This window comes from Orcinus orca, chromosome X (genome assembly GCF_937001465.1).
Source record: "Orcinus orca chromosome X, mOrcOrc1.1, whole genome shotgun sequence".
Lineage (NCBI taxonomy): Eukaryota > Metazoa > Chordata > Mammalia > Artiodactyla > Delphinidae > Orcinus > Orcinus orca.
The window spans coordinates 18,589,400-18,604,362 of NC_064580.1; the positions used below are offsets into that span (position 1 = coordinate 18,589,400).

The window sequence follows — 14,963 nt, forward strand, 5'->3', positions numbered from 1 at the left end:
CCAGTGGAAAACTGTCAGGTTAGTTTAAAGATTTTGTGATTTGATAATCTGATGCAGTGTAAACAGTTTCCAGAATAATGAACACAGGGAGAGACCTGGTGGGACAAAAGACAGAGATTGAAATAGTGCTTTGCTTCAGGCAGTTCCCTACATTGGCAATAGCAACTCTTCTGAAAGAGGAAAGAACTAAGATTTATTTTTAAATTACTATTGTTCATGGAAATAAATTTTCAAGATCTAAACAGAGGTTAAAATTGTATATGCTCGTTTTGTGTTTGGAAAAACCTAATACCCTTGTATTTAGAGACAAATTTCCAAAGTATACTACTACTGAGCTGTGTTTCCCTTTGGATCATTAAACTTAAAGGAGATTCATCAAAACTAATATTTCATGGTAAAACATATTTTGACAGGCAAGGTCTATAATTTTTTCCCTTCTCAGGACAAATTATATCTGATATTGTTTAAATATCTCTAAAGGAGCATTTGTTCTGAAGAAACGGAACAGCAAAAATATTTGGAGTGCTTTTACATTTAGAGCAACAGAATTAATAGGGCTTTGGTCATCTCAAAACCCTTTATGTTGCAGATGTTAACAGGTTTGCCCAAGACTTTTTTAGTGAAATAGCATCTTTAGTGTGGGAGCAGTTTGTACTACAGCAAATTATAGCTCATTGAAGACTCCATGTGTTAAGAGTAGCAAAAAGCACACCCTTTATCTGGGATTATTCCATATATTCTTATACATTTTAAAATAACTATTCCCAAGAAAATAGTTAAGTATAAAAAAAATCAGTTGCAATGTTACTGACTTTAATATTTGTTTCTTCAGGTGGCTTAACAGAATTAATATGCTGACTGCGGGATATGCAGAAAGAGAGAGGATTAAGCAAGAACAAGGTAAAGGAATACTTTTTTTTTTTACTATTGTGTTACACTTCTTTTTTCTTGCTGTTTTCCTATACAGTGATTCACTGCTATCACTTGAGAGAAAATGCATATGTCAGTCTGTGGTTATTTCTCTTCTGTTCACTTTGAATCCAAACCATAGCATCTTATGGGTAAGGTTTAGTAAATTAAACAGGAAATAAACTCAAATTTTTGGAGCAGGTAATGTGGAGTTCATTCCTGTTTGTTGCCATCTTCTTTAGTCTACTTCCTATGGAGGAAAAAAATTTTAAAAGCCTAGGGTGGGAGGGAGGGAGATGCACGAGAGAAGAGATGGGGGGATATATGTATATGTATAGCTGATTCACTTTGTTATAAAGCAGAAACTAACACACCACTGTAAAGCAATTATACTCCAATAAAGATGTTAAAAAAAATTAAAAAGCCTAGAATTTGGTCCTTTATATTGACCCAAGTCAAGGTCCTTGGTGGTGAGTTGTTTTTTCTACTTAGTGGTTTCACAGACATTTAAGTGTTTTTATGCAAAGAGCTCAGATGAATGATCCCTTCTTCCATAGATTATCTCATTTGCTTGTGTTCTTCAGTTCTGTTACGTTGTTAGCTCTGTGATCTTATGGAACTTGCCTTAGTATTGACCTCACGTTTATGAAATACAGTATCCTGATGCAAAATTGAAATCTTAACAAAAGTTGTGGTCACTATTCTAAAAGTAGCCTCAGGGCTTCCCTGGTGGCACAGAGTATTAAGAATCCACCTGCCAATGCAGGAGACACGGGTTCGAGCCCCGATGCAGGAAGATCCCACATGCCGCGGAGCAACTAAGCCCGTGTGCCACAACTACTGAGCCTGCTCTCTAGAGCCTTCGAGCCACAGCTACTGAAGCCCGCGCGCCTACAGCCCAGTGCTCCACAACAAGAGAAGCCACCACAGTGAGAAGCCCGCGCACTGCAACAAATAGTAGCCCCCGCTCACCGCAACTAGAGAAAGCCTGTGCGCAGCAACGGAAACCCAACACAGCCATAAATAAATAAATAAATTTATTTTAAAATAAAAGTAGGTTCACATTTCCCAAAGAATGTTTGCTATACATCCCTTGGAAGCATAAATAGTTCTTTGAAAACTTTTGAGACATCCTGAAGTTAAAAGGATTCCACACATTGATACACATATTTCTAGTTGTGTCTGCAGTGGACATAGCCTGTTGGTCGACATGAAGATTCTGAAAACCTACTGTTTCGTCACGGAGAAAGCTTTTTACATATCTCAAAACTAACGGTTAGAGAGATGTAAAGAAGATAACCAGATCCCAAAACCAATCTTTCAGCAAATATTTAGGTCAGGGGTCAGCAAACTTTCTGTAAAGATCTAAATAGTAAATATTTTAGACTTTGCAGGCCTTAAGGTTTCTGTTGAAACTATTCAACTCTGCTATAGACACATGAAGGGAAGTGGCTCTACTTCAATAAAGCTTTATTTATGGACACTGAGATTGAATTTCATAACATTTTTCACATTTTGAAAAATATTCTTCTTTTGATATTTTTTATCCACTTAAAATGTAAAAACCATTCTTGATCCACAGGCTGTGTAAAAACAGGCAAAGAGCCTCATTTGGCCTGCAGGCCACAGTTTATCAACCCCTGGCTTAGAGCCATGGGGTGAGAGAATGGGGGTGACTAGAGCAGTGAAGGGTGAGGAGATAGGGCAAGAAGATTTCCAAGAAATAGCAAAATATGGTTACTGCCAATGGGAATTCAGCATCTTATTGAGACTCTAAAAAATTCACACTTGAAACTGCCTAAGAAAAATTAAAGAGCAACATAAAGTAAATGAGTACTAATTTTTGCACCACATGCAACTGATTTAAAAAATTGCTAAGTGGCTGCAAAATTTTTTTTAAAACCTGAGAAGGAGTCAGGATTAATGAGGAAATACTTGGAGAAAGCAATCAGTGAGCCTCATATAAAGTTAGCGGTGAAGAGGCAGAGAAGATATTTTATTAAATATTAAAGTGTTTCTGAATAAGGCCTTCAGCTAACACTCTAATTGTATTAAGGTGAAATAAGCACCCATCCTGCCTGAAATTACATTGAATTCTAGTAGAATAGATACTCTTAGTACAATATGGAAAGTGAAACATGGGAAAGTACAAAGCAAATTCCATGGGAATGAGGCTAGAGATTCCTTCTAGGAGGGAAATTGGAAAAAAACATTATGTGGACTCATTATCTGAACTGGTTGTCGCAGGATGAGAAGTAATAAAATAAAACATTCCTGGGAGTGGAAGCAGCATGAGTACTTCTACAAATAACATGGAAACCATCTCTATCAAATCACTGCACAGGCAAATCCCAGCCAGGACTATGAAGTGTCAGGCCAGTTATTGTCACATTTCTTCATTGTTAAAAGTTTATTCCCCACTTTCATACTTCTACTTAATTTATAGGCCTACAATTATAGTAAGAGAGGTAAATACACAAACACACACACACACAACACACACACACACACACACACACACCAGCCTTCCTTTTCAAATTACTTTATAAAGCATGAAAACTGTTCTTTAAAAGTGCATATAGATTTCTCAGTTTTTTAAGATGCAAGAATTAGAAGTGTGGGCAATGTGCCAATAGGAGAATGAATCTTGAGAAAAGTCAATTTGCATGAATAAGGAACGTTGGATTTTCAGGCTTCTGTATTTTATCACTTGGCATTTCTTTGAAGCTGAGCATGGCCTTGATTTTAGTGGATTTCCTTTGTACTTGTCATTATATAACCAAATTTCATTATGGATGAAAGAACTGGTAAGTCATATTGCACATGCACGTTCCAAAAAATACTCATTCCATGGATTCATGCTGCCATAGTCTGTCATGTGAGTATTTATTTTAGTGCCTACTGGAATGTGGTAGACAATCATAGGTAGAAGCTAATAGTTACAGTTCAGGTCTCTACAGCCAGAATCTCTGAAATAATTTAGATTTCCACCTAGAGTATACATTCATCAGGTACTCTAACGTAGGTCAGAAACATATTAGACTTCCTACCTTATGCAGGATTAGGTCTTACGTATTCTGTATAGACAACTACTGGATGCACGTGTCTATTCCACACTTCTATAGAATTGTTTGACATGTAAGTACCATTCTCAGTAGGGAAGTTTAAACTTGATACAAAATATAGCTCTTTGAGAATTGGGAATATTTCAGAAAGATGCAAAGGAATAACTGCCAAACACTGTTTCTATTTAAATACTCAGTACAGCTTGGAAGTGACTCTTTCATTGACTTAAATAAAAGTTTAGTGAATCGCTGTCTTTAACTACAGAAGTATAAAGGATATGGGGTTCTTTTTCATTATGCATTGTTTTACTTAGAGAAAACAGGGTTACAGTAAATTCTGCCAAGATCATAATTTAGCTAATTGTCTGCTAATCATTTTTCTATATTTTTCCAGCTTCAAATCAGACATTCATGACACATTATTTTCAGTCACACACAAGGTCTTTGTAAAGCTTTAATTACATAAAAGTGAATGAAATACATTGTATTTCTTTGATAGTTCTAGATGAAAAAGTCAATTTCTTTCAAATTATCCTTTTGTATCAACATGAGAAGTAAAGTGGAAATTTTCCTCTTCTATTGATGGCACTGTTTATTCATGATTAGTTATTTGTAAAATTGAATATCACTGCAAGAGACATTAAAAGTATCCATTTATTTTGTGCTAAATAGAGAGCTAAGAAAAATAAATTAATTTGCTCTTAGAATGAAAATCAGACTGGTTTCAGCCTCTGGGAAGCAGTGTGCCTGTAATTTTCCACACAAAACCAAAATGCCTAAATTTTCTGTGTAGCCTCTTCCCTGGCATTGCTCTCTCAAAGACACACGGGTTAGTGTGTGAAATGAAGTTAATTTGCAAAGTGGTATTTCAGCCTTTTCTTAGGCAACCCAAGAAAACTTTGGTTTGATGGTGTTTTTCTTTAATAAACCAAGAATTACATCAAATAAAGGATTAGAATTCTTCCTAATTTAGCGGGGGTTGTGGGGGGCTGGGGAGGAGAGAGAGAATCTCCTAAATCTGTCACTTGTAATAATAGCTATAGAGATCTTGATAAAATGGTGATCATCTCCCTCTCAGTGTGCTGCCAGGACCCCTTGAGGAGCTAATTCCTTGAGACCCAAGGTCTCAGTGCAAAGGTGAAGGGGGAACTCAGCACAGGTGCCATAGTTTCTGGAAGTAGTGGGAAGGGTAAGAGCAGAGTGATCTTCACAAGCCTACTGCTTGGGAGCAGGGTGAGGGGGTGCTTAGTACCTCCACCTCCAGCAATAATTTCTCAGTAGTATTTCAAGCTCCCACAAAACTACCCAACTGAGACCCCAGAGCTCCAGAATTCACTTTTCATTGCTGGAACTTGCTACAAGAAAAAACTAATGTCTAAGAAGATGAACACTAGGCATTTATCTCCTGTGTGATCTGGGTCAGACTGTCCTGGCATGCTACCTACAAATCCACCCTATATTAGGGACCTTAATATTTATTGAGTGCTTTCAAGATGCAAGGCGCTTGAATATACGTTACCTTAGTAGCCCACTCACACAACTCTGAAAGGTGGTTATTATTAGCCCCCTTTTACAGATGATAAAACAGACTCAAAGAGATTAAGTAACTATCACAAGAGCACAGAAATGGTAATTGGTACAGCCAAGCACTGAACCTACATCTGCGCGAGTATATAGTTCATGCTTTTCCCACCAGTGTTTACTGGGTCCATTTCTGGGCAACTACATCAATTCATATTTGAGGGGAGACTTCGTATGCTGCCCATCACTGGTGTGACCCAGTGTAAAAACCAGATCTCAAATTTAGGTTAACTAGTGTTTGCTTATCCTTTACTCAAAGGGAATAATTAAAGTAGGAATTGGATTTTCAGAGACCTTGTATTCTGAGGCCTGAATATAATAATCTCCATTGCTAAAGAATTTTGAGCAGCAGGAGGAGGGGGACTTGAAGGATCATGAATATATGTCACATTAAATTCTCCCACTAAGTCGTACAAAGAGTCCCAGTGACTTGGCCCTTCGAGGCTTAGAGCAAGGCAATTTCTTAGTTCAAACCGCAGTTGTACTACTTTCTATTTGGCATATTATAATAAGTACTCAGTAAATATTAGCTGTACTTATTAATCAGCACCACAAGGAAAATATATAAAAATATTACAATATAGGAATTCCTGGGTGGATAAGGGTACCTGTAAAAACATGTGCCATGGGGCTTCCCTGGTGGCGCAGTGGTTGAGAGTCCGCCTGCCGATGCAGGGGACACGGGTTCGTGCCCCGGTCCGGAGGATCCCACATGCCACGGAGCGGCTGGGCCCGTGAGCCATGGCCGCTGAGCCCGTGCATCAGGAGCCTGTGCTCTGCAACGGGAGAGGCCACAGCAGTGAGAGGCCCCGCGTACCGCAAAAAAAAAGTGCCATGATTTTTCACCTACATCTGAATATAAGTTAAGGTTCTTTTGTGATTTAGATTTTCATAAGAATAAGGAAACTTTTCTCTTCTTTTATCATTTGAAATTCATATGGATAATACTTCTAGGTTTTTCCTTGTAAATCACATAAAGAATTAACCCAGCAGTTACAGGGTGGTTGAGATATTGGTAGAACAGATTCTGCTGATTGGCCTTTGTGGTGTAGTTTACTTACTTGACTAATGTATCTCTCGGAGTTTTTCCCCATCCCTCTTGCCTGAGGTCTGCCAAGTCACTTTGTCTAGCGGCTTACATTTTCTACCCTTTTAAGTAGTTCTAGAAGTTTGGAACTTACAGCCCACATCAGCAGATTTGCCCTTTTGCGTTTGGCAAGAATCAGGGTTTGCCATGTGTTTCCAAGTAGAGGTGGGAGTATGGTGTTATAGAGATTCATGTCAGCATGACTCTGGAAACAGCGACTGTTAGATAACCAGTGAACTGAAGCCACAGAAGAGGATTGAGAACATTATTTTTGAAGCTGTTTATACCTGTAGAGATCTACAACAACCCATGTATTTCTTCTTTGAGTGTTCATCTTTAGGATAAAATGATACACCTTTAAGAGGCATCATGTGACATCATTCATTAATTGAAGCTTTAAGTAATTTGGTCTGGAATCTAAAATACCCTAAACCTTATTTGACTTATGCAGTGTCTTTATCTTAACTCCTTTTTTTTTGACGATGACAACAGAGCAAAATTTAATTTGTAGTGTTTGCCAATTTCCATGGTATAAATACTCCCACCACGGCTGATTCTGAACTCCGAATGCAATATCAACCGTTGGCAAAATTCCCGAAAATTTAATAATCAGCCTTCTCAAGCTGTGACAAGTCAGCTCCAGCACCCCACTGGAGGCATATTGCCATACCTAAAATTGTGGCTATGTGTAATTGCTTGCTTTAAAAGGAGGTTGGAATTAGGTGATTGTATTCTTCCTTCCTTCTCAAAACCCAACTGAAAGTAAAAGTTGGTGGGCCTGGAGTAGCGAGTGCTGGGGAGCAGGGTGTCGGAATGGAATTTAAACTTCCTTTTGTTAGCTGGTAGTGTGTGTTCCTGAAAATATGGCTAGAAACTTTTAACGGAATGTTGATGTATCCATGTGTGTGAATTTTCAGATTACTGGAGTGAGAGTGACAAGGAAGAAGCAGATACTCCATCAACACCCAAACAGGACAGCCCTCCACCCCCCTACGATACATACCCACGGCCTCCCTCCGTAAGTTGCCAGTAGGAATATACTCAATATAGCATCAGATTCTTTGACCTGAGACATTATGTAGTGAATTACATGTCAGACCTTGGGGTTTTTAGGGGGAAAGAAAACAGGGAGTCTAAAAGCAATAAGGGAAAAAAATTTTAAGTATACAAAGAGTATTTAATCAGGAGAAGCAGTCAGTCACCACAGATTCCACACTAGTAAGTATCTTACCAGTTTTATTAAGAAAACATACCATTTGTGTCAGAGTAGCCTTCATGAAAATGTCAACAACAAAAAAGTTTTTCTTAGAAAAAGATATATAAATTGACCTTATCTATTCTACACTAACAAAGTTAATTCCTATGTCCTTTAGAAGCAATTGTAAAAATTTATATTATATCTGTATTGAACATGTTTTGGCATGTAGCTTTTCAGGAAGCCATGGGGTCTGGTTTAATGTATATGTGTTTATGTGATGCTCTTCTTCTTAAGACTTCTTAAACCTGTGTAAATTATTCTGTGTATAGACTGTACCTTGATCTTTACAATTGTCCTGGTTTGTTTTATGCCCATTTCCCATCAGAATTACCAAAAGAGTCTCAATGCTGTCCCATTTTAGGCAATACATTGCATGGTCACGGTACCATAAAAGTGAATTCTGCCTATCTTGAGACTGAGTCTTCCAAATAGGAAATGGAAGCTGGATTTAAGGGACAATAGCAGCCACCTAATTCTACCTCCGTATTGCTACAGGGGATTGTTAACAAGAAAGGTGCTATGCAAGATGTTCATATAATTCTAGGCCACTTCTCAACCTTGGCTGTGCATGAGAATCGCCTCTGGAATGTTTTAGAAATGCAGATGCTCAGGCGTCATCCAGAGATATTAAATCAGAATATTTGGGACTGCAAACAGCTCACTGGACTGGACTGTGAACTTTTTGAGAACAGGGACCCCGTTCTATTCACTGTACATCCCTATGGCCTAGCACAACACTGGTACTTATTTATTAAGTGCTCAATAAATATTTCTGAAATGAATGAATGAATACTTTTGGCTAAGGACTAAAAGGAAAGTCACATTTTTAATTGAAATGTTTGATGACAGTATCTCTTACCTAAGGGAAAAAGGAGAAAAGTAGACAGAAATGCAGAATTGTTCCTCTCCGTATACACATTTCATTAATAAATGCTGCAGTGTACCAAGTGCAACAGACAAATGAAATAATGAAGTCAGTAACAAGATATAGTTTATATCATATTTTCCCTCTTTCCCTAAAACATCAGGGTCTAAATAGTTCCTTTAAATATTTGTAAACGTGGGAGAAAGGGAAACTGCAGCTTGACCAAACCGCTCTTTAATCATAGCAACTTGTGAATTTCAAGAAGGAAACTACTCACATTGTGATTAACATGTGGGAAGATAAACTGGCTGCCCACAGAAGATGCCACTTAACTTCTCCTTTACCCAGAGGGGAAGGTGTACTTTCACCTTAGTCGGGCTTTTCCTGGCCACAACCTCAGCCTCAATCGTAATGATCACATCTAACAAATCCGGCTCCTCCTGCCAGGAAGGGGCCTGGGCTGGTCTGCTAGCCCCCAGAGCTAGAGTAAGGCTTGTCCCGGTAAGGGTGCCTGCAAGACTTTTATAGCATTCACTTGATGCCCGTCCTTTTTCTTGGTTGTGCTTTGTGCTGTAACATATATTCCCAAACTTTAAATTCCAAGGATAAGAATATTCCATTTTTCTTTTGTGTTTATGTGCTCTGAAGTGGCTATGCTCAAGGCAAATGCTAATTCCCATCAGGGTGTAATCTCATCCTTTCTACATTTTTAACTCTCTAGAAAGTGCCACAGAACTGACAAGACTGTAAGAAAGCTTATCCTTGACACTCTAGGAGCAGACATTCACCTATGAAGAAGAGGAAGGCTTGTGTCCGATTAGAGGCACCTTGTTTTTACATCCAAAATCCTGTCTCCTTGCTCTCATCCCCAGACTCCATAACATCTGGAAATATGAATTTGGCAACAATTCAGGATTTTGAATGCATAGAGATTTCAAAACTTAGGATTTTTTTGTTTTTAGTTGCTAAATATTTCTTACATAGGCACTCACGTTGCCTTATACTTTGCTGTAAAAGTTTGCACTAGTATGTCACATTTTTCATGAGAGCCCAGCGTAGCTGTATTTCAATACATCCACGTTTCAGTCTCTTAAAATGTCAGCTGGGGCCTAACTTTGAGATGGTGGAAATCAAATGTGTTCCTTGGTGATAGGCATGGTCTGTTATTTCTGTGGAGACTGATCAGAGGCTCCTTTCCACAGATGAGTTGTGCCAGTCCTTACGTGGAAGCGAAACACAGCCGGCTCTCCTCGACAGAGACCTCTCAGTCGCAGTCATCCCATGAGGAGTTTCGCCAGGAACTGACTGGGAGCAGTGTGGTGTCCCCCATTCGCAAGACAGCCAGTCAGCGCCGCTCCTGGCAGGATTTAATCGAGACGCCCCTGACGAGCTCAGGGTTACACTATCTTCAGACTCTGCCCCTGGAGGATTCCGTCTTCTCTGACTCCGCGGCCATCTCCCCAGAGCACAGGCGGCAGTCCACCCTTCCAACTCAGAAGTGCCACCTACAGGATCACTATGGGCCGTACCCCTTAGCTGAGAGCGAGAGGATGCAAGTGTTAAATGGAAACGGGGGCAAGCCTCGAAGTTTTACTCTGCCTCGAGATAGCGGGTTCAACCACTGCTGTCTGAACGCGCCGGTTAGTGCCTGTGACCCGCAGGATGACGTGCAGCCCACAGAGGTGGAGGAAGAGGAGGAGGAGGAGGAGGAGGAAGGGGAGGCAGCAGGGGAAAACATAGGAGACAAAAGTAAGTATGCTGATGGAGATTCTCAGCCTGTATACACACATTCCTAACCTTTTCAAACTTCTTATTTTAAGAAAATAGAATTCTGTTTCCCTTTTTTCTTAAAATAATGGTTTTGCTGCATAGGAAGTCAGGTATCCCTTGGTGTCCCACTTTCAGAACTTGAGTAACTTGGGGAAAAAAAAGATGAGTAATGAAGCCTACATCCCAGGACACCCACAGCTAGAGCAAATAATTTTTTTTTGGCCCATCTGCCTTTTAAGGTTGATGGCATTCATTTGTTTTGCTTCCTCCTCTTATCCACTTTCTTTTCACTTGCATGCATCATCCCTTTGGTCCACAGTTGTTGCCCCCTGAGTTTGGGTTCAGAAGCTATAAATGCTTCAAGCAGGGTGTTAGCAGAACCTTGGTTGAATAAGTAAGTGAATACACATACACACACTCACACATACATACATATATAACTTCCCTTTTCACCATGAGAAGGTTGAAAGGAAGAATCCAAAAGAATTTTTCAAAGAAGAAATTTTACATAGCATTTCTATTAACTTCAAATAGCAGAATATGTTTCTAGAAACAAATTTGCCAAAAGCATCCATTTACTTTCTTGGTATGTATGTTGATTGCAAAGCTCAATTTATGTGAATCCGCTCTTGAGAGAGACAAGTCATTAAGTAACCCTCTGATTGGCATTAAGAATATGTTTACTAGTTATCAAGTTATTCATCCAACATGCCATACCAAGCTTCTGTTTATAACTAATGTGATATACCAGTCCAGAAACCCAAGCTAGTTTAAGAGAAAGGCTATAACTCAGTTATTTTACTTAGAAAGAAAATCTAGTTCTGGCTATAAGAATTGAATATAAAATACCCCCAAAAATAGTATAGAAGAAATAGTATGAAATCTCTTTATTCAAAATGAAGTATGGGCCAATTAGTGCAGATGACCCAAGCTGGTGCTGATGAAACCACAGTTACTGCTTTGGTCCCGCTAGGGCATTAGACTTCTCTTTTTAAAGGATACAAACGGACTGTGTCCTTCAGCCCATTTCACACAGTATGGAGACTTTGGTTACAGGATATATTAGTGTAACTTCTTCATCACAACTGGAAAAACAATTCAAATCTCACAGGTTACCAGCAGGTCAGGAGCCTCATGTCAATTTGAAGCTTGTCTCATTTAAAATGAGGGTTACTTTGGAGATAATCGACAAGAAAATAGAGTGGGCCTTTTCTACTATCAAAATATGAGTTGCTTATAATAAAATTCATATGTTAAAGCAGTTTCCACGTAAAGTATATTTTAGCCATAATCTCCATGAGGAGCCTTTTAAAAGGTATACTGTTGGTTCAGGAAAGGTGATTTACCTGCCACTCCCTCACAACATTCACATCTATTAGAAATTATAGAAGAGTCTTGTGGAGGAAAGATCTAGGAACCATGTCAGGCCTCTGTAGGAGTTCTGGCAAGCATGATAATATATTTTTAATATTAAGATGATTAGTATAAGTTGTTTTCTAAAACTTAACTAAGGATGAGTTAGAAACCTCCTTTCAACTGTTGTCCAGGTGCTGCACAACTGCTACAACTAAGTATGTGAGGTTTATTCAGCATTCTACAAACGCATTGGGGAAAATACTTCATCTCTGGCATTTTAAAATAAATTGTGTTGAAATTAGGTACAACCCTCTGAAATAGAGAATCCTGTTCATGACACATTCCATCATCGCCACGGGTACAAGTCTTTGAGGCTGTCTTTTTCAACTGGCTAGATACTTAGCATTTCCTCCTGGGCATTGTGTAGGGAGGACTAGAATGGAGAATACGTGTCCTAGGACCTGAAAGGCAAACCTAGCCCTGGGCTCGCCCTTCCTTCAGTCTCCACTAGCCCACAGAGCATCCCTAGTTAGATGGCGTTCGATTATTTTTTCTTCTAGTGTCTGTTTTTTGCTGTTTTGTTGATTGGATGTACTTTTAGCCATACAGATGTACTCCCAAAGTTGGTGGGTTTTTCCTTTAGGTTCCCGAATAAGTCAAGTGGGCAGTTATTCAATACTTTCCATCTTTTTCATCAGGCTCTCTCTTTGTGGAATGATTGCGATAAGGCAGAACCACCCTAGAAGTGTGTCGGTAAACTTGGTATTATTGCACATTCTGTCTTTGCGGTTCGATATCGTGGGGTAGTTCGCGTTATTTCAGTCTGATCTGTTTCACTAAAGGTGACCGTGCACTATCTTGCAGGGCGCCATTTCTTTCTGGGTATTTTTCTATAATCTTGCCACTTGATGTCTCAGTGTCCTTTAAACCATTCTCAACAGGGCAGTACGTTTCATGCTTGCCTGGAAGATGCTTCTTAACTTAATGGGGTACATGTTCGGCTTCCCAATGATGGTTTTTCTGCATTACTGTTTCTAATATTTAGGAGTGTGCAATTTGATGAGCACCTCCTTTGGGAAATATCGGCTCTAAAATCAGTGTTTTCAAAAGAATCTTCAAGGTCTAGTTAAGGAGTGTCTTATTCATGACTGCCCTGAGTCGGCCGTTAGGAGTAAGTATTCCAGGCTGCTTATTCAAATCAAGCTGTTTGGTGTTCTGTCAGGAGAGTCAAAATAATACATGGGAAAGAAGCTGTGGCCATCCCCTCAGCCTCACACTTACAGCGTGCCCTCCGCCCGGAGCTCTCACTGTGCTACCGCTCCGGTCAGCAGGCTGCCGTGCTTGTTAGAATCAAAGACCAGCAGCGGTGTGTTACTAACTGTCCTGCTCGAGGCCAGCATGCACTGTGACCTACTAAAGTGAATTTGCACTAATCAAGTACAGACCTGCAGAGCAAATAAGTTTCACATCCCTAGCTCCAAACATTTTTCTCAGTTTGCCAAGAAATTAAAAATAGGAAGTACCAGGCACGTGAGCAGAAGGAGCCATGGAGAAAATATAGCTTCTCTTCAGCTTTAAGGGTGAAGAATTATGGCACCAACCAAGCCCCTCTCGTGATCTATATTATATAGTGCTTATGAGTCTCCAGAGCAATCTAAGAAGCAAGATGTACCTAAATCTGTGACCTAGATGTTTTTTCATTTTCTTCATACAGGTGGAATTTGGCCCTGCTTACAAGGTGTAAATTTAGTCTTCTTTAGAGCATACTTCAGTCTACGTTCTCATGGTTGAACTACCTTTTGTCTTATTTTTGAAATTCAATTCTCTAACTGAGTCATACTGTGATTTTTCTGAGGCTGAACTCATTTTAGTCTAAAGTGGATAGAACTAAAAGTACACAGATGAGACCTGTTGTGTTTTCCTTTGACAGAAAAGTCAGCTTGAATATTAATTATCCTGACCTACTTCACTGGCATTTGGGAGAAGACAACTAATTTCCTATTATCCCAATTAGCAGTTTCGAAGCTGACTGAGGTATAGGCCTTATAATACCTCAGTGAAATTAAATTATAAATTATGTCAGCCTACGCAGCTTTCAAGGAGTATAAATCATAAAAGTGTGGGACAAAATATAAAGATATTATATTTATTCTTTATTCAGAAATCATCTGCCATAACACTAAAATACAGTTTTGGTTAATGCAGCTTGAGGTCTGCTTCTAATAGTTCTCCTTCCTTTGCCATACTAGGCGGTTTAGATGAGGTTTTTGAAAGCTTTATCCCTTAATCCTGCTGATTTCCCTCTTGGCAGTTAAAAGACTACTCTTTACTAGCCATGCATTCCTGGTGCCACCATGTACTCAATGAATTTATAATGTGCTCTTTTTCATTTCCTTAGGGATAACCTATCAGCATTCTAAGACCAGCATTAGCTTGGGCTTAGAAATCTAAAGCAAAACCTAGGTTGTTTTTTTTTTTTTAGGGGGCTGAGGGTGGGAAAGATAAAATGTTACCTAGTAGCTACAGTACATATCAGGTTATCTGGCTAAAATATTTACTGATGCTTTCAAAATGAAATCTGCCAAGAAATGTATTTTAAATTTATTTTCTTAAATCTAACATCCATTGCACACCATTGGTAACTTAAGAGCTGTACAAAATTTGCAGCTCAGTGCCCTAATATCTTAAATTATATAGGCAGAGAGGCTAGATGATGACTACCAATATCGTGCAGAAGAAGATAGATTAATCTTCTTCAGTCATTTTAAGGGTCTTAGAGTAATTTCCTGAAGAGTTTCTAAAAGCCATGAGTTTTATTTTTAAGAACATTCATGTAGGAAGTATGTGGGCAATGGGAAGATATTCCCAGAATATGAAATTGTGTTAAAGGAGAAAAAGGAGCAAGCTGAAAATAAAGGAAAATGTTGCAGCACTTTTTACTGTTTTATTTATTGTCTAGATAAATTATGTTCAAGCACGAAGAGTTTGGAAGAGCATAATAATCAATAATATCTTAAATTATAGTTCAGGTCTAAAGGGAATAGATGGAAAAGATATACAAGCAATGTGAAT

The 14,963-nt window shown here is 38.9% G+C and overlaps 1 protein-coding gene across 11 annotated transcripts in view; it reads left to right on the top strand.

Annotated features, from left to right (window-relative positions):
* CNKSR2 (connector enhancer of kinase suppressor of Ras 2) overlaps nucleotides 1-14,963 on the top strand; it is a 258,260-nt gene that overhangs the window by 205,323 nt on the left and 37,974 nt on the right. For all 11 annotated transcript variants that reach the window (XM_049704702.1, XM_049704705.1, XM_049704701.1 and 8 more), the window contains 3 exons: nucleotides 833-900; nucleotides 7,560-7,660; nucleotides 9,968-10,514. In XM_049704702.1, the coding sequence (XP_049560659.1) occupies nucleotides 833-900; nucleotides 7,560-7,660; nucleotides 9,968-10,514 (716 nt within the window). The remainder of the gene's footprint in view (nucleotides 1-832; nucleotides 901-7,559; nucleotides 7,661-9,967; nucleotides 10,515-14,963) is intronic.